This window comes from Bos mutus, chromosome 2 (assembly GCF_027580195.1).
Source record: "Bos mutus isolate GX-2022 chromosome 2, NWIPB_WYAK_1.1, whole genome shotgun sequence".
Taxonomy (NCBI): Eukaryota; Metazoa; Chordata; class Mammalia; order Artiodactyla; family Bovidae; genus Bos; species Bos mutus.
In genome coordinates, this window is record NC_091618.1 from 46,763,047 (window position 1) to 46,790,879 (window position 27,833).

The 27,833-nt window shown below is 37.9% G+C and overlaps 1 protein-coding gene across 1 annotated transcript; it reads right to left on the bottom strand.

Annotated features, from left to right (window-relative positions):
- SGO2 (shugoshin 2) lies at window positions 1-27,285 on the bottom strand. The gene is made up of 9 exons (XM_005895030.3): window positions 27,148-27,285; window positions 18,834-18,968; window positions 16,437-16,612; window positions 15,347-15,424; window positions 14,263-14,348; window positions 10,626-10,852; window positions 6,224-9,373; window positions 3,910-4,060; window positions 1-338 (listed from the first exon to the last, which is right to left on the bottom strand). The coding sequence occupies exons 2-9, from the start codon at window positions 18,964-18,966 to the stop codon at window positions 323-325; spliced, it is 4,017 nt and encodes a 1,338-aa protein (XP_005895092.2). The 5' UTR covers window positions 18,967-18,968; window positions 27,148-27,285; the 3' UTR covers window positions 1-322.
- Window positions 27,286-27,833: the final 548 nt, after the last annotated feature.

The window sequence follows — 27,833 nt, forward strand, 5'->3', positions numbered from 1 at the left end:
TATTTATAATACATTTTATTCAGTTAAAAGGTTAATAGCTATTGTTTAGTTAAAGGTTGTTTGGTTGAAAGGAGATTAAATGAGCAGGAAGATAAGTTATAAGATGACCAAAATAACTTAAAGTCCTTATATTACAAAATAGCTATTTAATGCATATTATCTATACATAAAAATAAACACTCCACAGAAAAGCAGGAGATGAAAAAAAAAAAAAAAACCAGAACTTTTCATCATGCTTTTCATCTTCTTGATCCTAGTTAGATCCCTGTTTTGAACTGCTATGGTTTGAGAATTCAGGAAAACCAGAATGTATAAATTCACCTCATCTTCTCATCTTCCTGCAAAGTAGAAAAAAAGGAAGATTAACAACCACCTAAAGCTAATGTTTTTGCTGCAAAGTATGGAAAGGAAGATTGCTGCATCATAAAAATAAAATGCAGATTCCTCAAACCACAAGCTGTGTCACATATTTAAAATATTCTATGACAGGGGGAATTACAGATGAGGTTTAAGAGAAATTAATCAATCCAGGTTTTAAACATTACATGTTTTACCATATATTTCCTTTTAATTATGAACTTTAGCATACATATAATATATGAAAATGTACAATTTAAAACTACAAATGCTGATACACCAACATCCAGGTTAAGAAATAAACTCTTACCACATCTCACAAGCCTCTGGTGTGCTCCTTCCCACTGTTCTCCTCTTTGGGAGACAAAATCACAGCTCTCTCATCTCCCAAGAACTGACCACTATTTTGAATTGAGTTCATCAATCCCTTGTTGAATTACTAGCAGGAATAGTGGACATTCTTGACTTGTTCTTAAGTGTAAATACCTCTATTGTCTCCCCATTAAACAAGATACTGGCTGATTAGGGTATGCAAGTACAATTCATCATTTTATGAAAGTATCCTTCAATGTCTATTGCGTATTTTAATCATGAGTGACTACTGAATTTTGTCAAAGCCTTTTTCAGTATCTATGAAAAAAATCATATGCTTTATTTTCTTAGACTTATTAACATGGTATACGATAAGTTTTCTAATATTAAACCAACTTTGCATTCCTGGAATACACCTTACTTGGTGGGTTTATGTTTTTCATAGCATGGTGTTGGATATGCTTTTGTAATTGGGCCATGAACACTTAAGAGGAGTATGTATTCTCTCTTCTCAGAGTGTGGACTTTGATATGTAAACTGTAAGATTTACCCTACTAATTATGTTGTTTAGATCTCCATCTCCTTACTAATTTTCTGCCCACTTTATTTGCTTTATATTGAATAGTATATAAAAATTTATTCATGTATTCCTATCTGTCTTTATGTATCTCCTATAGTTTTTGCTTCATGAAAGTATTTGTTATGCTATTTGGTATATAATATCATAACTATTTATATATTCTTTGTGGATTAGGGCTTTTACTATTAAAAATATCCCCTTTGTTATGTTCAGTTCTTTGGGACTTAAGAGATAAAAACTTTAAAAGATATTTGTATTACTTTCCTGATAACTGCTCCCATCCTCAATGCCTATGATGACCATTCCATAACATATTGTAAGCAGTCTTCATCAGGATTTATTCTGACTGGGGGCCTATCAAAAGCTATGATATACCTGCTGCATGCCATTCCCAGTCCAAAAAGAAAAAGCGGCAACTGGATTATTATTCTTAGTATTTATCCTTATGTACATTGTGTTATTTGCTTTTTAAAAATTTACCAACAAAACTGATTGCCAGATAATCTGCATGCCCAGTAGATCTAAATTAAAATAGAACACTAATTCATAAGAGCATTTTATTATATTTAGTTTAGAATAGGTAGCTCTTTTAAAAGAACTTATTAACTATTACCTAGCTGTAAACAGGAATGAGAAAAATCTCTCCAAATTGATATGGAGTGATTTCTAGAATGAATTGATAAGAAGCAAAGCTCCCCAAAGCAGTTAGGTATACTTACTACCTTTATGCAAGAAAAAGGAGGATATATGCATATTTGCTTATTTGTGCACAAGAAATACATAACCTAGAAACAAAAGGAACTGGTTATCCACAGGAGGTAATAAAAATAGGGTAGAAAGTAGGAGTAATGGGAATAGGGTAGTAGGAATGAAAGAAGTAATACTTCTCGGCAGCTTTGGAAAACCATCTAGCAATTCTTCAAACAAACATGATGGCTCAGTGAGTAAAAGAATCTGCCTCCAATGCAGGAGACACAGGAGATGCAGGTTCGATCCCTGGGTTGGGAAGATCCCCTGGAGAAAGAAAATGGCAACCCACTCCAGTATTGTTGCCTGAAGAATCCATGGACAGAGGAGCCTGGTGGACTACAGTCCAAAGAGTCACAAAGAGCTGGACATGACAATATAAGTGTGCACACACACGGCATATGACTTAGCAATTCCACAACTAGGCATATACCCAAGAGAAATGAAAACATATACACACAAAAGCTCACAAATGTTTGCAGCAGCATTATTTATAATAGCCAAAAAGTGGAAACAAGTAAATTACCATCAACAGACAAGTGGATAAGTAAAATGTGGTGTATTTTCAATAGAATATTTTATCCAGTCACAGAAAGGAATGAAATACTACTCATACATGTTCATCAGGAATGAATCTTGAAAACATTATGCTCAGTGAAAGAGGCCAGTCACAAAGACCACATATTATATGATTTCATTCATATGAAATGGCTGAAGAGGACATCTGTAGACACAGGAATTAGGTGATCAGTTGGTTGTCTAGGGTTGAGGGATACAGCAATGACAGCTAAAGGGCATGGGGTTTCTTTCTGAAATGAAGAAGTGTTTTTAAATTGACTGTGGTGATGGTGTACATGTCTGTGAATCTACTGAAAAACCACTGAAATGTACACTTTAAATGGATGAAATATATGGTATGTGAACTGTAGCTCAAAAAAGCTGTTTTTTAGAAAAGCCCTTGGTCCTTCATTTTTGACTGGCTTCTCTTGCACACTCTTACACTACTGACATCTGCTGGTTATTTTTTAAAAATACATGTTAAAACAATCAATGTCTTTAATTTTATTTATAAAGAAGCAAATACTGAGACAATGCAAAGAGAAAATTTGAGGATATCTCTATCCTTTTAAAAATACCATCCCAAATATGATCAGGTTCTCTGAAATAGCTATTTATCCCTGGAAAAAATAGGATTTTTGAATTAAATGTTTGTAAAAGGCATTTGGACATTTTTGAGATAATCAAGGAAATGGGAATAGGGATTTGCTATTAGATGACAATGAAGAATTATTGATAATTTTTCTAGTTGTGATTACTGTTGTCCAGTTTTATTAAGTTCTTGTTTTCTAGATATATATATATATATACACACACACACACACACACACATATATATATATATATACACACACACACACACAGAAGTGTTTTAGGAATTAAATGCCTCAATATTAGGGATATGCTTTAAAGACACTACAACAGAAAACAGATGGTAAAAGTAAATATGGCAAAATATTGGTAATTCTCAAAGCTGAGGGATAGATAAATGGCGGGGGAGACTTTTCCCTCTCTTTGAGGATATATTTGAGGTTTAAAAAAAAGAGAGGGCTGTTACACTTTGAGACTAAAGGACATACAAACCACTCTGAATTCTTCTAAAGACAAGGTAGAAAATAAAGAGAGGTAACAATTAACGAGGAGTTTGCAAATTGTAGGCAACAAAAAATGTTTAAGCCTGTTAAAAGAAGGCATTTCTTCAAATCTTACCCACATCATACCACATCATATTACATGTCAGCAATAATATATGACATTCATACTCAAAACTGTTCAAATACAGGCAGGAATCCTTTTAAAAGCATGTATTTTATAGCACCACACTGAAATCATTTTTACGTCATTGAAATACTCACCCTTTGAGACTTGGCTCCTTTAAAGAGAGAGGAGTACACCTTCTTCTTCGGCTTGGCAGCTCTGAAGATAGGTCTTCTACCTTGTTTTCAAATTTAGCAGTGGTATTTGAAACAAAACTGGTATTTGTCAAGTCTTGTAGCATTCTAACACCTGAAAAGAGTATTGTTTTCAAAAATATTTTTAATAGTATAGAGATATTGAAATATATATAGGATATTTACTGGTTTATAAATGATTGGTATCAAATGTTTCAATTTAATCAAGTTATAACTTTGAATTTTATTAAAGTAGCACTGAAATTATCTGTAAATCAGTTTTTTTTCCTAACAATAATGAGAGGAAGAGACTTACCATCTAAAACAAACTATCAAAGTAGTAGCCTGTAATATTTTTATACTAAAATCATTTAGGCTGATAGAAATTCTTTATGATTCAATTTGATGTTAATGACTGCTCACACTATGAAAGGCAACATGAGAAACAGGTGAAAGACAGCTTACCAATCTCTACAATGTCCTGCAACTCGAGACCTTTGCACTTCTTTTGCATCAGTATTCCTTTTACCTCGAACAGTCTTATCCATAAAAATCCTAGTGTTCTACATACATCTATTGAAATGTTACACTTCTGGTAGAAAAATTTAATTGATATGGGAATTGTCCAATATAGCAACATTTCCAATAACAAAAGTCAAAGGGAAAGTTGCTCAGTCATGTCCAACTCTTTGTGACCCCATGGAATTCTCCAGGCCAGAATACTGGAGTGGGTAGCCTTTCCCTTCTCCAGGGTATCTTCCCAACCCAGGGATGGAACCCAGGTCTCCCGCCTTGCGGGCAGATTATTTACCAGCTGAGCCATGAAGGAAGACCAAGAATACTGGAGTGGCTAGCCTATCCCTTCTCCAGAATTTCCGAACCCAGAAATCAAACTAGGGTCTCCTGATTTGCAGGCAGATTCTTTACAAAATGAGCTATCAAGGAAGTCCTTAGTAACAAAAAAAATGTTAAGAGGAAAAAGTGAGGTAAGTAATGTTATATATAGTGTGATTTCAAATATATATTTTAAAATGCATAGATTCAAGTCTGCATGCATATGGCAAAATGTTGACTGCAGTTCTTCTGGGTGATGGTTTTTCCTCCTATTTTCTGATTCTCTACTTTCAATTTTCTGCAATGAGCATTATTTTAATAACTGGAGAAAATAAGAAACACTAAACCTAAAAATCCTATCTATCCTTTTAGGTCCTAAAGTGCTATGTATTTGATGACGCCTCTACAGGTTTCTCTAGCCAAAACTATTCCCCATCATTACATCCCTTCATATGTGTGCTTTTATTAAAGCATTTGCCATGTTTAAACACTGTACTTTTCCATACATGGATGAGGAAAGGGAGCTGGTATTCTTAATTTTTAATCCTCTAAAACACCTAAATTTTTTTTTTTTTTGGCTTTACCCAGTGCCATGCAAGATAGGTCCCTGACTGGAGATGAAACCTGTGCACCCTGCAGTGGAATCTTAACCACCAGACCACCAGTAAAGTCCCTAGAATAATGTTTTGATAATACTAAATGTATGCTGTTGGAGACAGTCCCATCCTTAAGAAATTTGCAACTGTCTTTGGTAAGATCAAACTAGGGCAGTTCATTATTGTTGTTGTTCAGTTGCTAAGTCGTGTCCAATTCTTTATGACCCCATGGACTGCAGCACACCAGGCTCCTCAGTCCTCCATTATCTCCTGGAGTTTGCTCAACTGGCTAAGATGGTAAAGAATCTGCCTGCAATGCAGGAGACTGGGGTTTGATCTCTGGGTTGGGAAGATCCCCTGCAGAAGGAAATGGCAACCCACTCCAATATTCCTGCCTGGAGAATTCCATGGACAGAGAAGGCTGGTGCGCTATAGTCCATGGGGTTGGACACGACTGATTGACTAACATATAGCAGGTATATATATATATATATATATATATATATCATTGAGTTGATGATGGTGTCTAACCATCTTATCCTCTGCTGCCACATTTAAAACACTCAATTTCCTTCAAAAATATGAAAACGGAAATCATCTGCCCAATGTCATCATCAGACAACTTTGTGCTAAAGGCCAAATACATGAATGTCCAAGCTACTCTCATTGTTACCTTCTTAAAGTATTAAGCATTCTTTAAATTCCTCCATATTGCTTCTATAGATCAGGCTACATAGTTATACATTATTTTAAAATTCCATAAAAATCAGTTATAATAGGAAATGCTTTACTGGCTAAATGAATATATATATAATTTTAAAACTTCATCACTCTGGGTATGGACCTACCTATTTCTGATCTTTGTGGTCTTTGGTCGACTTTAAATTTCATGTCTTTCATCTTCTCATGTACCTCATCACTTACTTGAAAGATGGGTGAGCTCTCTGGGGCAAAATTTTCTTTCAGATTTTTATTAGAAGAAATACTCAAAGGTACTGAACCCTCAAGAACACTGTTACGGGAGGAATCTTGTCTGCTAGGTGAATACATTTGAGATAAAGGTATCAACATTTTTGTGTAAAAGTCTGGTTTAATTTTGACAGTTTCCACATTTTCCAACTTTTTTCCCTTAACAGTGTACTCAGGTTCAACTGGCACTTCCTGAATGGTGTCGGACATCATCTCCACTAGTTCATGACTATCCAGAGAAGGGTCTTCGAACGTCTTCCTTTTCTTTGATTTGGATGTCATCTTATTTACTTTTTTGACCTGGCACTCTCCTTCCTTCGTCACCTCCACAAAGTGGCTCTTTCTCTTTCTATTCAGAGTTTTAGTGCTTAGCTTCGGACTCCTATGTGGTTCCATGTGGTTTCCAGTGTCAGAATCTGCCTCATCAGTAATATGTTTTAAACCTAGATCTAAGACAGACATCTGTGAAGAACCTGTCAACTGCAAAACAGGCATGTTGTCACTTTTTGCCAAAATGTTCTTTGCCTTGTCTGATTCTTTCCCATGCTTTTTAATTGGTTTATAAGGATTTGAAATTTCATCACAATTTTCTTTCTCATCACTGTTGATTTCCATACAGTATCCACTAACAGCTTGGCCTTCAGGTCTTTGTTTATTTATTTTAAAATCAAGATTTTTTGTGTAGCTTTCTTGGCCATGCACATCTTTATCATTATCCTCATATATCTGGCACATTTCAGAAATTATTTCTGTCTTCCGATTTACTTTCTGCTTCTGCTTAAGGTTCTTATTTATTTTTGATTCATTCTGCCGAGTAGGTTGCTTATCAGTGACATGCTTTGTCAAATCCAACATATTCTGGGTCTTATAATCATATAAATGTCCATCATCTTTGGTGGAAAGATAAATTGTCTGAAATTCATGTGTGACTTTTAGGTTTTCAGCAATGGTTTCTTCATTATTTGGGGTTAGGGAGAAGTCACCTTTTTCTGGGTCACATATACCTTTATTGTTAAACTCATTTTTTCTGTTTATTTCCAAAATTATTTCTGTCTTCCGACTTACTTTCTGCCTGGGTCTCTTATTTATTTTTGATTCCTTTTGCTTCCCAGTATCAGTAACACACTTTTTCACCCCTAAAAGGTTTTGAGTCTCATAATCACATAGGTTCCTATTAACTCCGGGGGAAGGGTCAACTATCTGAAACTCATTTGTGTCTTCCAGGTTTTCAGGGATGATTTCCTTATCTTTTTGGATTAGAGAAAGTAAGTTACCTTTTTCTGGGTCATGCCTGCCTTTGTCATCACTCATATATATTTGGTTGACTTCAGAAATGATTTTTGTCTTCCGACATACCTTGTGCCTAAGCTTATCTATTTTTGATTCATTCTGACAAGCAGGTTGTATATCATGAACATTCATTTTCAGCCCCAAAACATTCTGAGTGTCATAATCATATAGGTCTCTACTGTCTTTGGAAGAAAGAGTGGGTGTCTGAAACTCATGTGTATCCAGTGGATTTTCAGGGATGATTTCTTTACCCTTTTCTGGGCAATACTCACTTGGGTTATCTAAATGATTCACTGTGGAAATTATTTCTGTCTTCCGATTTACTTTCTGCCTAAGAGTCTTATTAATTCTTGATTCATTTTGCTGCACAGGGTATGCGTAGGTGATCTGCTTTTGCAAACCCAACACATTCTGGGTTTCACAATCACACAGGTTTCCATTATTGACAGTGGAAAGAACAGATTTCTGAAACTCATTTGAAACATCTAGGTTTCTAGAGATGGTTTCTTTATCCTCTTGGGTTTGGAAGGAAAAGTTACCTTTTTCTGGGCCTTGCACATCTTTAGTATTATCCCCAAGTATTTGGTTCATTTTAGAAATTATTTCTGTTTTCCGATTTATTTTCTGCCAAACTTTATTTATTTTTGATTCATTTTGCTGAGTGGGTTGTGTATCAGTGACATGCTTTTTCAAATCAAACATATTTTGGGTCTCATCATCACATAACTTTGGATTACCTTTGTTGGAAAGATAAGCTGTTTGAAATTCATTTGTGACACCTAGGTTTTCAGAGGTGGTTTCTTGAACCTTTTGGTTTGGGAATAAGTTATCTTTTTCTAACGTATGAATCACAAATGTCTGTCTAGAAGCTTTACTCTTCTTACAAGTTAGAGAACTCGGACACAAATCAAATTTACTATCCTGTGGGAATTTATCTGAACTTTGGGAGAAAGAATATGTTTCCTCTTGCTCATCTGTTACATGAATTCTTTTCTTCTTTTGGTTACACTGCATACTTTGTTTGTCACCCTGATCAAAGCCATTAGGAAGGGTTATTTTCTTCCACGTGTTCAACTGAGTCAACTGTTCAGTACTGAAGATAAAATTTGGATCTCTTGAATCCCCTTCACCATCTAGGTCAACAGATCTATCTTCTGGTCCACTTTCAATTTTTTCCTCAATATTCGCACCTGAACAATTTTTAAATTGTCTCTTTGATCTTTCTCTCTTTTTTTCAGAGCTTGGATCTTTCACTTTTCTGAAAGTTTTCATTCCACAATCATCTGGATTTTTCTTTCTTTTCTTCTTAGTGCCTGTTGAAACTGTAATAATTTTGCTGACTTCACTAGCAGTTAAATCCATGTCATCATCATACACAGTTTTCTGCAACTGAAAGTCATTACCCTGAAGTGGATTCATGCCTTTTGTAGGAGGTTCACTTGCAGACTCAGATGAGGCAGGAAGGCACAATATGTTTCTCTGCATTGTATTTGTTTCATTAGTGTAATCTTTTATTTCATTATTCCAATTTAATATTGGACTTGAAACCTGTTGTTGATCTAAATCTGTTACACAGGGAGTGTCTGCAGGGTTATCTGACTCCCAAGATGAAACACGTTTTTTCCTTTTAGTCACATTACTAGGAGATGACTTCTCTTTTTTGTGGCTGATCGCCTGGGCATTTTTCTTCTCACTTGTTAGAGAGCTCCTAGAACTTTGGTCTGAGTGGGAATGGTTTTCTGTAAAATAAAGAGAAACAAAATTCAGAAATAAGTAGTAACAAGTAATTTATTACTTTCAGAGAAAGGATTTCTAACAATGCATTCTGTTTAGATAATTTACATTATGAAGAATCTATGCTGATAAAAAATAAAGTAGAACCGACTGGAGTAAGCATAAGTCAGGTTTTACATTTCTATCTACAGAAAATATGTACTGGGAATTCACTCTGCCTTGGCCTCAAGTGTAGAGTGGAGAATAGCCAGCAGTAAAACCATGAACATTAATGTAAGTTTCTAAGTGGGAGGAGGCCAGCAAATGAACCCAAATAATAGTGATAACTCTAATAAGGCTTATTGTCAAAATGTTATTAGCAAGCAGCTAAAATTTATAAAATTATATACACACACTCAGATACATTTTTAGAATGGAAAATAATTCAAACTCCAAATTCAATATAGTTATGGTTCAATATGCCAATCTGAAATTCTTTGTCAAATATATAACCCAGACTACATCACAGGATTATTATTTTACAAACCATAAAAATATGTGTCACCATTTTTTCTTGCTCAACCATTACCCAGGCTCAAGTTTTTGGTTTACCAGTACTGGTTATGATCTTGAAAAAGTCACTACACCTATCTAAAGTCTCAATTTTCATATCTATGAAAAGGAAAGGATGTAACTAAATAACATACTTTTAATTCATAAGCTAAGATACCACAAAAAGCTCTTTAGGGCAGCTCATTTCTAAATACTGTTTCCAAAGTAATAGTATTAGCCACTGTGGACCTCACATTTGTCAGCATTTACTTTTAAATTAAGTTTTTCACCAGAAATTTTAAATGGTATACATTAGTAAATCTGTAACATAAGAAATCTAACTTATTGACTGTTTATACATGATAGCCCTCAAGAAGAAAATCTCATGAATGTTAACTATTTAATCGGAGAAGGCAATGACAACCCACTCCAGTACTTTTGCCTGGAAAATCCCATGGATGGAGGAGCCTGGTGGGGTGCAGTCCATGGGGTCGCTAAGAGTCAGACATGACTGAGCTACTTCACTTTCACTTTTCACTTTCATGCATTGAAGAAGGAAATGGCAACCCACTCCAGTGTTCTTGCCTGGAGAATCCCAGGGACGGAGGGAGACTGGTGAGCTGCCGTCTATGGGGTTGCAGAGTTGGACACAACTGAAGCGACTTAGCAGCAGCAGCAGCAACTATTTAATACTGATACTCAAGATGAACTTTAAAAATATCTCACCTTTGGGAAGTGTATCAACAATAGAAGAAACATGTTCTGAATCATTTACACTACAAACATTCTGATCATTTTCTTTAACAAATAGCAATCTCAAATTATTCTGAGTTGATACTGGTTTTGCTGATACCAAAGAGGGACTATCAGGTGATGTCTTTGATATGGTGATGTCATCACACTGTATTTTCTCTTTATCTTCATCATCATCATCATTTGAAGTTAATGGAACCCTAAGGGCAAGTAAGAATGAATGGGTAATTTTGTATTTTATAAGAATTATTTAGAAAATTACATGGATAGTTGTTTCTACATTCCACTTATTTAAGAGCCAACCACAAACCCACCCTGGTACCATATTGCATTCAATGAAGGCAATTATAGGAAGGAAACAGGTAGTTTCTAATAGAACAGAACTTGGAATAAAACAGGAATGCTTCTTATCCTCTTTTCTCCAGTGGTTCCAAAAGGAGATAAATGATATAATCCCTGGTTGAGCTATTAGGATAATAATACTAATGAAATGAATAAAGTTCAAACATACTTACAAATATTCATGTATAATATTTATAATTTTCCTGTAATTAATTCTATGGAAAACCCCGAACTCTTCCTATACAATCGTATGTAAAGTTTTGTGTGCTGTAAAATTTGCTGTTTCCAAAAGGTATCCATGTAAACTAAAGCCATATTCCTAGAGTAATTAAATCTATGGAGGGAAAAATACAGAAAGCTACAGAAATAATTAGACAAAATGTTTCGAATTCAAAGAATAAAGAGTGTGTGCGTGTATGCATGCTACGTCCCTTCAGTTGCGTCTGACTCTTTGCAATCCTATGCACTGTAGCTTGCCAGGTTTCTCTGTCCACAGCATTCTCCAGGCAAAAATCCTGGGGTGGGTTGCCATGCCCTCCTCCAGATGCAGGGATCAAACCTGTGTCTCTTATGTCTCCAGCCTTGACCAGCAGGTTCTTTACCACTAGCACCACCTGGGAAGCCCCAATTAGACAAAATGACTGTTTCGAATTCAAAGAATAAAGAGTAATAGACTCCAACGATAAAGATTTTGCCTTATATGCCAAATTATAGGTATTTAAAAATTACTGATGATGATAAAATAAATAGAAAATATTTGTTAAATATTTAAAGGCAACTATTAATAGAATAACCATTAGGAGGAAATGTCTATATCACTTAAAGAAACAAGTTAGTAAAAATAAACAGAGGAGAGGTTCTGCTTCAGGTAATGGCCAAATAGTTACTATTGAATCAACCTTATCAAACATAAAAGCTATAAATTCTAGAAGAAATTTAAAAAACTACCCAAAGTCACTGGAGAGTCTATAAAAAGCAACTAGATACAGAAGATGTTGGCACTTGGAAAAAGAACAAGCTTCCCACTCTTTACAAACCTCAGTCAGTGCCACATTTTCTACAAGTTAAAATCTAGTTTTGTTAGTATTAGTTCAAGGTCAGAATTCAGGACAACTACAACTGCTGTAAAGTGTGTGTGATGAGAAAAATAACAGGACAAGTGGAGAGGGGAGTCCCAAATTTTGTGCAAATAGATATACATATATAAATTGGATTCATCCAAAGATATCATTAAGAGAGTAAGGAGGCAAGCCACAGGGTAAAAAACATTTGAAATGCAGAAAGGATTTACATATGGTGTATAGAAAGATTACAAACCTATATTAAAAAAAAAAAAGATAACCTGATAGAAAGAAAACAAACATATAAACAGATGCTTAACTTCATTAATTATCAGGGAAATTAAAACTTCAGTGTAATACCTATAACACTCCCCACATGACTAAAATGAAAAAGATGGACAATAACAAGTGTTGTTGGAGACATGTAACAATAAAAATTTTCATATATTGCTGCTAGAAATAAAATTGGTATAATCCCTATAGAAAACTGTTTAACAGATCATTCCAAAGCCAAATATATAAAAACCCAGCAATTCTAAATATATACCTAAAAAATATATACATATATTAATCAAAAGGCAGAAACACAGCAGAATTACTTATAAGAGACCAAAACTAACAATAATAAAAAAGAACCAGAAGGATGAAAACATTATGGAAAAATCATGCAGTGGCACACTACACAGCAATAAGAAAGACTGATCTACAACTATATAGGACAATATGGATGAATCTCACAAACACAATGCTGAGCTAAAGAAGTCGGAGATAAAAATCATACATCCTGTATGATTTCATTATATGAAATTCAAAGCTAGGCAAAATTAATTATCTACAATGTAAAAAGTCAGTATAATATTTATCCTTGGGTGGGTAGTGAGTAGTGATTGGCAAGGGGCACAGGGATATCTGAGGTATTGGCAATATTCTGTTTCTTGGTCTGAGTATTGGTTATACCATAGTATTCACTGTGAACATTCACCATTCTCTGAAGATTTTTGCACTTTTTAAAAATATATATTATACTTCAAACAAAAGCTTACTTAAAAAAAAATAAAAATTTTCTGGAGGGAAAGTTAACGCTTAATTCATAAATTTATGTGAAATAATGTAAGTATAATAACAGTCAAGATTTTCTTGAAAAAGAACTGCGTACCTACAAGACAATAAAAACCATTTAAAAACTAAATTAATTAAAATGTACAGGTGCAGTGTGGCACCAGTACAAAACAGAGAGAACAATGGCACAAACTGGAATGAATAGAAAATGATACGATATAAGCATTTTTTTTTTTTACTATGGTACAGATACCACTTCAATACATAGGTGCATTTACTTGTACACTTGAATAAATACATTAAACCTGTAATTTATGTAACAGAAGAGCACTGTTTAAAAGAGACAAGACCATCCTGATCAATGCTATTAACTCACTGAGTCATTTAAACTCTCTGGACCTCAATAACTGTCTTTAAAAGTGATAGGTTTGAAATAGGGTATTTACTAAGATAGTGAAAAGTGAAAGTGTTTGTCACTCAGTCGTATCCAACTCTGTGATCCCATGGACTGTAGCCCCTCTAGGCTCCTCTGTCCATGGAATTCTCCAGGCAAGGATACTAAGATTATAATCAAATTATTCAAGAAATGGGAATTTTGATCAGGTGAATAGTAATGATGATAGTTAAAGTCTGAGTAGTATGCAAGATAGTAAAGGTAGAAATAGTTATCAGATATATCCAACAAAAAACATGAGGCCAGTGGTGACCTGGAGGAAAAGAAGAAACTGAAGAATAGCAGGGTTCCATAGATGACCAAATACAACCTACTGTAGCAAGATACCACAGACCATCTCATTTCTGCCTTAACAGGCAACCTGAACATCGTATGACACATATAGACAATGACTGTTACATGAAAATCTAAGTACTCTCAAACACTGAATTCAAACCCATGTAACTCAAGGTGTACCTGTGCCACTGTCTTCTCCAGAAACTATGGGAAAGCTGAACATTATTTCAAAGTTTAAAACTGAATTCTATTAGATGATATCTTCAATGTCTTTCACTGGTACAATATTGATGAGTATGTCATTATTATTTTTAAATGTTTTTCTGTTTCAAGGAAGCAGACCAAATAAAAACTACTCAAAGTCCAATTCAGGCAGAAGTGTGCAAGTCAATATTTAAACAAGTTGTGAAACAATTACCTTGCAAATGGAAGACGTGTCAATTTGCATTGTTTACTAACCCGTTTCTTCTTGCTACTTGGCAGTAGAAAGGGACTCTGATGGAACTATTTTTGAAAAGAACAAAGAAAATGAAAATGAATGAAATTTCTAATCTCATTAAACCATGTTTGTCATTAAAGTACCAAATTATACAAGGATATTAATAGTAATGGAACAATTCTTGTGTTCAGCCTTCAATAGTTTAACGAGAATAATAAGATGATAACATTAAACACTGCTGCTGCTGCTGCTGCTAAGTCACTTCAGTCGTGTCCAACTCTGTGCAACCCCACAGACGGCAGCCCACCAGGCCCCCCCATCCCTGGGATTCTCCAGGCAAGAACACTGGAGTGGGTTGCCATTTCCTTCTCCAATGCATGAAAGTGAAAAATGAAAGTGAAGTCGCTCAGTCGTGTCCGACTCTTCGCGACCCCATGGACTGCAGCCTACCAGGCTCCTCCGCCCATGGGATTTTCCAGGCAAGAGTACTGGAATGGGGTGCGATTGCCTTCTCTGAACATTGAACACAGTTCATCCTTAATCATGCCATACAAAGATAATCACTACTAATATTTTGGTATATAACCTCCCAAACTTTATTCTATGCCTATGAATAAATATACACGTGTATACCCATGCATACACAATATTTCTACATATTCAGTTAATCCTTGAACGACATGGGGCTCTAGGATCTACCTCTACTTTTTTCCCTAAGAGTTTTTCAATTGTGTCTATCTTCTAAAATAATACCAATTCTTCTCTAATTAGAAATACTACTTTTCTACTAATATCTTTTATGTTTTTGAGTTTGTTTAATCCTGTGTTCCACTGAGCTGTCTAGTCTTGTGTTACTTTTAATCAATAGTTAATTTTTACACAAGAATTTTAATAACCAATTATATCAAATAACAGTCTGCTGTTAGCCAAGTAAAATTAGCATTATCTTCATTCCTTTGTACAAAGTTTAAGATACGAACCTACCTTGATGCTATGTAACTTATCTCAATTATCTTCAGTAATGTTAAAAAATATTACACTATTTAGCATAAATTCTACTTACCTCAGAAAGAGCACTCATTTCAATTGCAGTTATCAAGTTATTGTTCATGAGTGCTTCTATTTCTATAAGCTTCTTATTCTGAAATAAGGAAAGACTTTTTTAATTACTTAAAATTTTGAGTTTACTTTATTTTTATGAATACCATCAGTTGAAAAGACTTAAAAAATACTGAGATCACATTGAGCTAAAAAGGTGTTACACTGTATAGTTCAAATAGACACAGACACATACATACAGACACACACATATATTTTGAATGCTTTTGAGCTATCAACTATAAATTTTCCTTTTTTTTGGCCATACCACATGGAATGTGGGATCTTAATTTTCTGACCAGGGATCGAACTCACACCCCCTGCATTGGAAGTGTGGCGTCTTAACCAATGGACCACCAGGGAAGTCCCTTCTTACATTTTTCAATCTTCTCATAATATATCATGTGGCAAGTGACCACAGGCTGTCAGTCATAGGAATTTCAACTCCAATAAGCATAGTAAGTCATCTTTCCATTTTCCATTAATTTCTACTCACTATGGAGTTAAGAGTTACAGTTGTAACCTAGTTGAGCACTGGCTCTTACTGCCCTATCTGTGGACAGAGTTGGAATTCGGAAGAAAAAACAATGACTACAATCTTCATTCTACTGATACTTGGCTTGTAGCCAGTGGAAAGTTGCCATTGAGGGAACACACTCAAGAGAACTTCCCTCCTTTCAATTCACTGGAGAAAACATGCCAATATTTTTCTTTTTCCTTTTTTTAATTTTTAAAAATTTACTTATTTTTAACTGAAGGATAATTACTTTATATATTGCATTGATCCAATCTTCTTAAAATATATTAATGTATCAAGTTTTGCTTATGATAAGCAATCAAATGTTGATCAAGGTATTACACTAGTTTGCAGAGCAGCAAGTACACGTTCAGAATGTAGATTCAAGACACCTATTTCATTACCCATTAACAATTTGTCCATTAACATAGCACAATCTTTCAATAATTTTTTTACACTAATTACAGATTAAAAACACATTTTTGGAGCTTCTATAATAATACAGTTTCAGAATTCAAACACAATATAGTTTCCATACCAAATTATTTAGCTTTAGACGAAGAAACATGTTCTCAAAATTCAGTTTATCCACTTCTTTTTGCAACAGCATCTTTTCAGTTGTAATTCTGCGAGAATTCTCTCTCTCTCTACTAAGAGCCAAAGCTAATGCCCTGTTGTTATGCTTTAAAGAAATTTTGAAAATAGAAGAATTGTCTGTAAAAAAAAAATTGTAAGAGTTAATACTGAACATCTTAATGCATTTTCATATTTCTTAATGAAACTATTTTGAACAAAACTGATTTCACTTTGTAAATTTTAGCTGAAGGTACAGAGAATGACAACACAGATGCAGTTTTGAAAATAAATGTACCCAGAATTTGGAACTGAAGAAATAAAAGCTAGATACAAGATGAATAAAAGTTGAGAGAAATGCAGAATGTTTGTGAATAGAGTCAGGAGTAAGAGGACTCTAGTACAGACACAGTGCTGTGTGTGCTGTGCTTAGCTGTGCAGTTGTGTCCGACTCTTTTTGACCCCATGGACTGTAGCTCACCAGGCTCCTCTGTCCATGAGGATTCTCCAGGAAAGAATACTGGAGTAGGTGGCTATGCCCTTCTGTAGGGAATCTTCCCAACCCATATATCGAACCCAGGTCTCCCGCATTGCAGACAGATCCTTTACTGACTGAGCCACCAGGGAAGCCCAAGAATCCTGGAGTGGGTAGTCTATCCCATCTCCAGGGGAACTTCCCAACCCAGGAATTGAACCGGGGTCTCCTGCATTGCAGGCGGATTCTTTACCAGCTGAGTTACCAGGGAAGCCCACAGACACAGTATTCCAGCATTCCAGATAATTAGATCAGTCACAAAAACTAAATCTTGTTACTTGTTCCTCTACCTTCCTTCCTGTCTTTGACGAGGAGGTAGGACAGAGAAGCTGTAACTAAAGATGTCCCAGAGAAATTAGGGGATCTGTGAAATTAGGCCTATCTGTGAAAATTTTAGAGTCAGTTTCTATGGCTCCAGAACTGAACACACTAACGCTCCCAAAGTCCATTTTTCAAAACCTCTAGTGAAAGGGAGCATACTTACTGTAATGTTGGACAGATTATCTAAATCCTGTGGGACCTTCTAGCTCCACCCCAAATACCCTCTTATTTCTATGCATCTATTGCAACCTGTACTTGATCCCCTCTCTTTACAAGCACTATGTAAATATAATTTAATTTAGAATGCTTTCCTGTTTTTAGCAAAGAAATTTAATTGTGAATTCCTTAGTAAAGCTCACCTTACACATAGTGTTCCCTTAGTACACCTAAAGCATAATTATATTGTCACAATTTTGATTTACATGCCACTATTCTCACACAGTAAAGCATCTGTCTGCAATGCAGGAGACCCGGGTTTGATCCCTGGGTTGGGAAGGTCCCCTGGAGAAGGAAATGGCACCCCACTCCAGTATTCTTGCCTGGAAAATCCCATGGACGGCGGAGCCTGGTAGGCTACCGTTAGGACATGACTGAGCAACTTCACTTTCACTTTCATTCAATAACATATCTCACTAATGACAGCCACCTTTGACATATCAAAGGGCGATAAGACTAGAACCAGTTCAGGACTTGTAGAAGCTAAAGGATAATAACATTTTGCTGTTACATTCCTCAAACTCAGTGTATTCCTTCATAACAGTGGGTGTGCAGTGGTCCTGTCAAAGAGAACAGGAAACTGCCAGTACAGAAAGTGGGTTGATACAAAGGATGGTCCTAGAGACCTTGGAAGGATCAAAACTATGAGTTAAAGATACTCAGGAGGCTTGGCTATTTCACAAGGCACAATTACCTCCTACATGTGCTACAGCAGCAGGAATCCTCCCCCAATTAGGCTAAAATGAAGATGAATCATTGAGATAATTTTCTGAAGTAATGCAAATTTATCTGGGGGAACCTTCCTCACCTTCTTTTTTTGCCTTCCAACATCTTAGCTCCAGAATCCATGAAACCCCATCTCCAAAGTGCTCAGTGCCCTCATGATGAGCTTTGGTTATATAAAATCACCCACTATAGCACACTATATAGTCCAGCCACCCCTAGATTACCCAGCATCCAAATGCTACAACATATCAGGACAATCCATCACTTTTCTCAAGTTCTTTTTCAGAAATGTCACTTTGGTATTTTCTTTGCAGTGTAGGAGGTAACTGCCTTGGGCCACCCATCCCCCAGCCTCACTGCTGAAAATTCAGCTGTCATGACTGATAGTAAACCATCATAAGCACCCCCAAATAAAAGGAGTTGAAAGAGACAGGAAGGATTGAATAGAGAAGGTATCATTTAATACAATAGTCATTTTCTATATTTGATAAAGTACCAAATACTATATCAATTCTCCAGAAAAAATTAAAAATATGAGCATACTTTAAGACAAATGACACTTACTTATTATTTTTGTTTTTATTTTTGAAGCAAGAGAAACATTTAACTTAGTAGTCTTTGAAATTCTTCTGTCTTTCACATGTTTCTTAATTCCTGAGGTAAAAAGTGAATTGGTTTCCATTGCTGGGTACTCCATCACTGAAGTAAAAAAAGAAAGAAAGCAGAAAATTATAGTATTAATTAATAAAGGGAAAAAGAGCAACTGATAAATACACTCTAAGAAGTAAATTATGACTTAAATAATATGCTTTGTACATAAAGTGAAAGTGAAAGTGAAGTCGCTCAGTTGTGTCCGACTCTTTGTGACCCCATGGACTGTAGCCTACTACACTCCTCCGTCCAGGCAAGTATTGGATTTTCCAGGCAAGAGTACTGGAGTACTTATGCATGGGTTGCCATGCATAAGTGTTTGCAGAACCCTTCATATAAAATCTGAAAGTATGAATGTAATCAAAAAGGGTTTAAAAGTAGAATCCTAAAAAGGTAAATGACTTTTTTTTTTCACTCAAACCTATATCATTATGTCTGCCTGCCAGGAGCTAAGATAAGCACTGGATACAGAAAACAGGATCAGGCTGCATAGGAATGCAGAGTTATAGAACGTGGGCACAGACTACACTGTGATGCAAAATAAGAAGTGTAAACTTGGAGTTATTAACAGAAGAGATATACCTAAACCTATGGGGACTGTTCCCACTTCATCCTCAGATATGCATTCCATTTTCTGCAGCCTTTACAACAAAACTCCTTTAAAAAAAAAAAAAAGTATCTATAGTCAGTTTCCAATCTTCTTGTAACTCTACTTCATTCAGGCTTTTACTCTATTCCAACAAAATGACATTTGTCAAGGTTTCTCATGACCTTCATACTGCTAACCTAATGGTCAGTTCTCAATCCTCACCTAATTTAACAGCAGCATTAAATGTGGTTAATTTATCCTTCCTCCTCAAAAATGATATCTTATTGGCTACCAGAACACCACAAACTCCTGTTATTTTTTTCCCTCTAGCTAACTAGCTGCTTCTTCTTAGTCTCTTGATGGAATTCCAGTTGAGCTCTTTCAAATCCTGAAAGATGATGCTGTGAAAGTGCTGCACTCAATATGTCAGCAAATTTGGAAAACTCAGCAGTGGCCACAGGACTGGAAAAGGTCAGTTTTCATTCCAATCCCAAAGAAAGGCAATGCCAAAGAATGCTCAAACTACCGCACAATTGCACTCATCTTACAGGCCAGTAAAGTAATGCTCAAAATTCTCCAAGCCAGGCTACAGCAATACATGAACTGTGAACTTCCTGATGTTCAAGCTGGTTTTAGAAAAGGCAGAGGAACCAGAGATCAAATTGCCAACATCCGCTGGATCATGGAAAAAGCAAGAGAGTTCCAGAAAAACATCTATTTCTGCTTTACTGACTATGCCAAAGCCTTTGACTGTGTGGATCACAATAAACTGTGGAAAATTCTGAAAGAGATGGGAATACCAGACCACTTGACCTGCCTCTTGAGAAATCTGTATGCAGGTCAGGAAGCAACAGTTAGAACTGGACATGGAACAACAGACTGGTTCCTAATAGGAAAAGGAGTACATCAAGGCTGTATATTGTCACCCTGCTTATTTAACTTATATGCAGAGTACATAATGAGAAATGCTGGGCTGGAAGAAACACAAGCTGGAATCAAGATTGCCGGGAGAAATATCAATAACCTCAGACATGCAGATGACACCACCCTCATGGCAGAAAGTGAAGAGGAACTAAAAAGCCTCTTGATGAAAGTGAAAGTGGAGAGTGAAAAAGTTGGCTTAAAGCTCAACATTCAGAAAAAGAAAATCATGGCATCTGGTCCCATCACTTCATGGGAAATAGATGGAGAAACAGTGGAAACAGTGTCAGACTTTACTTTTTTGGGCTCCAAAATCACTGCAGATGGTGACTGCAGCCATGAAATTAAAAGACATTTACTCCTTGGAAGAAAAGTTATGACCAACCTAGATAGCATATTCAAAAGCAGAGACATTACTTTGCCAACAAAGGTCCGTCTAGTCAAGGCTATGGTTTTTCCTGTGGTCATGTGTGGATGTGAGTTGGACTGTGAAGAAAGCTGAGCACCGAAGAATTGATGCTTTTGAACCGTGGTGTTGGAGAAGACTCTTGAGAGTCCCCTGGACTGCAAGGACATCCAACCAGTCCATTCTGAAGGAGATCAGCCCTGGGATTTCTTTGGAAGGAATAATGCTGAAGCTGAAACTCCAGTACTTTGGCCACCTCATGCGAAGAGTTGACTCATTGGAAAAGACTCTGATGCTGGGAGGGATTGGGGGCAGGAGGAGAAGGCGACGACAGAGGATGAGATGGCTGGATGGCATCACTGACTCGATGGACGTGAGTCTCAGTGAACTCCAGGAGTTGGTGACGGACAGGGAGGCCTGGCGTGCTGCGATTCATGGGGTCGCAAAGAGTGGGACACAACTGAGTGACTGAACTGAACTGAACTGAAGCTATAATAGGTTCTCTTCTTGGATTTCTTTACGTACCCTCACTCTTCCAGTGAATTCATAGTCATGGTTTAAAATACCACCTAGATGTCAAGAACTTCAAAATTTATGTCCTCTGTCTGGAACTCTTTCCTAAACTTCCCTGGATTCATATCATTATCTACTCTACAACTCCACTTGGATAACTAAAACAGCATATCAAACTTGGCCTGCCCAAGCCTGCTCCACTCAGAGCCTTCCCCATTTCAACTCTGTCCTTCCAGTTGCTTTGGTCAAAAATCCCCCACATCCCAATCTACCTTCACAATTCATTTAGACTCTGACTACTTTTAAGTATCTCCACTGCTATCAACCTAGACTCAGGCACTAACATGTCTCACCTGAATTATTTCAATAGCTTCTTTCCAACCCTACTTCTACTCCTGCCCTCACTACAGTTTATTAATCTATAGAATCTAAAACTCTCCACCATCTACTCTTCTTCCCATTTCTATAATTTAAACTCCTCTTTTTCTCCCCCTTGTCCATTCTTCTCAAGCCACAGTGGCCACCAATATCTAACTGCTACTAGTATATGTCTGGTATTCTTCAGCTTCAGGTCTTCTGTACTGAAGTACCCATTCTAGGGAGACTTACCATACAGAGACTGAGGTACAGTCATTCCTTGGTACCTGCAGGGTACTTGTTCCAGGACCCCACAGATACCAAAATCCATAATGCTCAAGTTCCTTATATAAAATGGCATAATATTTACATATGACCTACATTAATCCTTCTGTATAGTTTATATTATCTTTATATTACTTATAATACCTAATACACTGTAAATAGTAGTAAATGCTATGTAAATAGTTGCTCCTTTGCCCTTGGACGTGGAGTATCTCCTCAAAGTCACTCCAGGACCAGTGCAGCTGCCGCTCCAGCGCCGCTCCACATCCAAGGGCAAAGGAGAAGCCCCAGCAAGATGGTAGGAGGGGTGAAATTGCATTTAGAATCAAACCCCATACCCGCCAGAGGGCTCAAACCTTGTGTACACCAGGACCCAGAGACCCCACAGAGACTGAGACAGAACTGTGTTTGAGTGTCTCCTGCAGAGGTACGGGTCAGCAGTGGACTGCTGCTGGGGCAGGGGCTCTGGGTGCAGCCGACCTGGGTATGGCATAAGCCCTCTTGGAGGAGGTCACCATTAACCCCACCATAGAGCCACCAGAACTTACATAGGACTGGGGAAACAGACTCTTGGAGAGCACAAACAACCCTGTGCATACCAGGACCCAGGAGAAAGAGGCAGTGACCCCACAGGAGACTGACCCAGACTTGCCCATGAGTGTCCAGGAGTCTCCAACAGAGGTGTAGGTCAATGGTGGCCTGCTGCAGGGTCGGGGGCACTGAGTACAGCAGTGACTGCATGGGACCTTTTGAAGGAGGTCACCATTATCTTCATTACCTCCACCATAGTTTGGCCTCAGGTCAAATAAGAGGTAGGGAACACAGCCCAGTCCCTCAATTGAAAATTGGATTAAAGATTTACTGAGCATGGCCCCACAACATTAGAACAAGACCTAGTTTCCCCATCAGTCAGTCACTCCCATCAGAAAGCTGCCATAAGCCTTTCATCCTTCTTCATCAGAGGGCAGACAGAATGAAAACCATAATCACAGAAAACTAAACAATCTGATCACATGGACCACAGTCTTGTCTAACTCAATGAAACTGTGAGCCGTGCCATGTAGGGCCACCCAAGATGGACGGGTCATGGTGGAGAGATCTGATAAAACGTGGTCCACTGGAGAAAGCAATGGCAAACCACTTCAGTATTCTTGCCTTGAGAACCCCATGAACAGTATAAAAAGGCAAAAAAATAGGACACTGAAAGATGAATTCCCCAGGTCGGTAGGTGCCCAATATGCTACTGGAGATCAGTGGAGAAATAATACCAGAAAGAATGAAGAGACAGAACCAAAGCAAAAACAACACCCAGTTGTGGATGTGACTGGAGATGGAAGTAAAGCCCAATGCTGTAAAGAGCAATATTGCATAGAAACCTGGAATGTTAGGTCCAAGAATCAAGGCAAATTGGAAGTGGTCAAACAGGAGATGGCAGGAGTGAACGCTGACATTTTAGGAGTCAGTGAACTAAAATGGACTGGAATGGGTGAATTTAACTCAGATGACCATTATATCTACCACTGTGGGCAAGAATCCCTTAGAAGAAATGGAGTAGCCCTCATACCTTCATAGTCAACAAAACAGTATGAAATGCAGTCCTTGGATGCAATCTCAAAAATGACAAAATGATCTCTGTTTATTTCCAAGGCAAACCATTAAAAATCACCGTAATCCAAGTCTATGCACCAACCAGTAATGCTGAAGAAGCTGAAGTTGAACGATTCTGTGATGACCTTCAAGATCTTCTAGAACTAACTCCCAAAAAAGATGTCCTCTTCATTATAGGGGACTAGAATGCAAGTAGAAAGTCAAGAGATACCTGGAGTAATAGGCAAATTTGGCCTTGGAGTACAGAATGAAGCAGGGCAAAGGCTAATAGAGTTTTACCAAGAGAACGCACTGGTCATAGCAAACACCCTCTTCCAACAACACAAGAGAAGACTCAACACATGGACATCACCAGATGGTCAACACTGAAATCAGACTGATTATATTTGCAGCCAAAGATGAAGAAGCTCTATAGTGTCAGCAAAAACAAGACTGGGAGCTGAATGTGGCTCAGTTCATGAACTCCTTATTGCCAAATTCAGAATTAAATTGAAGAAAGAAGGGAAAACCACTAGACCATTCAGGTATGACCTAAATCAAATCCCTTACGATTATACAGTGGAAGTGACAAATCAATTTAAGGGATTAGATCTGACAGACAGAATGCGTGAAGAACTATGGACAGAGGTTCGTTGATATTGTACAGGAGGCAGTGATTGAGACCATCCCCAAGAAAAAGAAATGAAAAAGGCAAAATGGTTGTCTGAGGAGGTCTTACAAATAGCCGAGAAAAGAAGAGAAGTGAAAGGCAAAGGAGAAAAGGAAAGATATACCCATCTGAATGCAGAGTTCCAAAGAAAAGCAAGGAGAGATAAGAAAGCCTTCCTCAGTGACCAAAGCAAATAAATAGAGGAAAACAATAGAATGGGAAAGCCCAGGGGTCTCTTCAAGAAAATTAGAGATACCAAGGGAACATTTCATGCAAAGTTGGGCACAATAAAGGACAAAAATGGTATGGGCCTAACGGAAGCAGACGATACTAAGAAGAGGTGACAAGAGTACACAGAAGAATTATACAAAAAAAGATCTTTATGACCCAGATAATCATGATGGTGTGATCACTCACCTAGAGCCAGACATCCTGGAATGTGAAGTTAAGTGGGCCTTAGGAAGTGTCACTATGAACAAAGCTAGTGATGAAATTCCAGCTGAGCTATTTCAAATCCTAAAAGATGATGCTGTGAAAGTACTGCACTCAGTATGCCAGCAAATTTGGAAAACTCAGCAGTGGCCACTGGACTGGAAAAGGTCAGTTTTCATTCCAATCCCAAAGAAAGGCAATGCCAAAGAATGCTCAACCTACAGCACAATTGCATTCATCTCACAGGCTAGCAAAGTAATGCTCACAATTCTCCAAGCCAGGCTTCAACAGTACTTCATCCGAGAACTTCCTGATGTTCAATCAAGCTGGATTTAGAAAAGGCAGAGGAACCAGAGATCAAAATGCCAATATCTGCTGGATCATCAAAAAAGCAAGAGAGTTCCAGAAAAACATCTTATTTCTGCTTTATTGACCACACCAAAGCCTTTGACTGTGTGGATCACAACAGACTATGGAAAATTCTTAAAGAGATGGGAATACCAGACCACCTTACCTGCCTCCTGAGAAATGTGTGTGCAGGTCAAGAAGCAACAGTTAGAACCAGACATGGAACAACAGACTGGTTCCAGACTGGGAAAGGAGTACGTCAAGGCTGTATATTGTCACCCTGCTTATTTAACTTATATGCAGAGTACATCATGAGAAATGCTGGGCTGGATGAAACACAAGATGGAATCAAGACTGTCAGGAGAAATAGCAATAACCTCAACTATGCAGATAACACCCTTCTTATGGCAGAAAGTGAAGAACTAAAGAGCCTCTTGACAAAAGTGAAAGAGGAGAGTGAAAAAGTTAGTTTAAAACTCAACATTTAAAAAACTAAGATCATGCATCCAGTCGCATCACTTCATGGCAAATAGATGGGGAAACAATGGAAACAGTGACAAACTATTTTTGGGCTCCAAAATCACTGCAGGTGGTGACTGCAGCCATGAAATTAAAAGACGCTTGCTCCTTGGAAGAAAAGTTATGACCAACCTAGATAGCATATTAAAAAGCAGAGACATTACTTTGCTGACAAAGGTCCGTCCAGTCAAAGCTATGGTTTTTCCAGTAGTCATGTATGGATGTGAGAGTTGGACTATTAAAGAAAGCTGAGCGCCAAAGAATTAATGCTTCTGAACTGTGGTGTTGGAGAAGTCCCTTGGACTGCAAGGCGATCAAACCAGTCAATCCTAAAGGAAATCAGTCCTTAATATTCATTGGAAGGACTGATGCTGAAGCTGAAGATTCAATACTTTGGCCTCCTGATGCAAAGAACTGACTCCTTGGAAAAGACCCTGATGCTGGGAAAGATTGAGGGCAGGAGGAGAAGGGGACAACAGAGGATGAGATGGTTGGATGGCATCACCGACTAGACAGACATGAGTTTGAGCAAGCTCTGGGAATTGGTAATGGATAGTGAAGCCTGGTGTGCTGCACTCCATGGGGTCACAAAGAATCGGACACCACTGAACGACTGAACTGAACTGAAATAGTTGATCAGCAATTGGCAAAATCAAACTTTGCTTTTAGGAACTCTCTGGAATTTTCCCCAATTTTTTCTTCACTGATTCAGTTGGTTGAATGAGCAGATTCAGAACCAAGATGGATCACCGACTGTATTATAAAATAGTGGTTAGACGGTTTCCAGTTCTGACATTTAGTGCCCCAGTTCTAATATTTCATTGCTATGTGATTCTAGCATCTCCAAGTCTCAATTTCCAGACTTAGACAATTATTTAAAAAATATAAATAAGGGCATCTCACTGTAAGCACTTAATGAGCCAATGCGTATACAGTGCCTAGTACTGGACATAGCACAAAGCTCTCACCAACATGACCTATGTATTACTACTCTGGCTAGCATCTCGGCTATCTTTAAAGCAGAGCTACTCGGTTCCACACCCAATTCTCATGAGTTGAATTCCTCATGTAGAAAATTCACAGTCCATACTGCCTAGCGAAATCCTACCTGTATGTCAAGACCCTACCCAGTTCAAGTTCTAAGCTCTTCCCAGTCTTCGCCTTCAGTCAGCCTCCCTTCTAAACGAGCGCTCCAAAGGAGAGGGTCCTCCGAGATCCCGGGTAAGCAGTCTCTTAACAGTCATTCAGCCTATTTACTGAGAGCTCACAGTGAACCAGATATTGTTCTAAAAGCAGTAGTCAAAAAGACAGAAATCCCTTCCTGCCAAGAACTGGCCTGGCGGCTCGCCTCCTCACAGAACAGAGCGCTCAAACTCCCAGGACAAGAGGCAGCGACTCAGATACGACCCAGCGCCATTGCCAAGAAGCCCCTCGGAGACCAAGCTGAAGTCGCGGATCCGGAGACCGGAGTGGGCGGGGCCGTGGGCGGCTAGGCTGACCAGAGACCTCGGACGGCAGCGCACAGTGGTTCGGCTCGGGAAAGGCATGGATACCGCCAGACGAGGGGACCCACACCAAATGTCATAGGTCACTGACTTACCGCTTTTTCAGGGTCGGGGGAACCAGCACCCAGCTCCGGGAGCCCGGCGTTCGCGGCCAGAGCTTGGGTTTAAACTCTGTAACCGTTAGCGTTCCCCGCACCAGCCAATCAGGTCCTGAGAAGGAGGCGCAAAGCAACTTGGTTACCAGGAAGTGGGAAGTGAAAGGGGTGGGACCTCGCCGTGAGCGACGGAAGGGGTCGTGGCCAGGCAAGCCAGGGCCCACCCAGCCTGAGTGCAAAGGGCTTCCTTAGACTTTGAGCTGGTACTGTTCGCTGTCTCCTAATGCGTTTAAGAAAAAGGAAACTCCCCTTTGACAAAACTAGGTTTTTCCAATCAGATGTTTAAAAGGCTTGGCAGCCACCTGAAGCCTGTTGGAAAGTTTTCGTTGTTTCTGACGCTACTGTAAAACTGCCTGCCCACATTTTACCAGTTCTTCTGCATCTTTGCAGTATGACGCCAGCAGGGTTATTTAGTTTCCACTTAAAAGCCCTCTCCATTTTTTCTTTTAACTTTTCGAGGGGAATGCGGCAAAGAAATTTGAAATGCTGGATCTCGTTAAAACTTAGTTCTTATACTAATGGTTTGTTTTAGCTAAATATACAAGAATGGCATTTTCCGTTACTCACAACGACACAGAAATATGTATTATAAACTTTATGTTCCAGGTTAATTAGCTTAGTTTCCT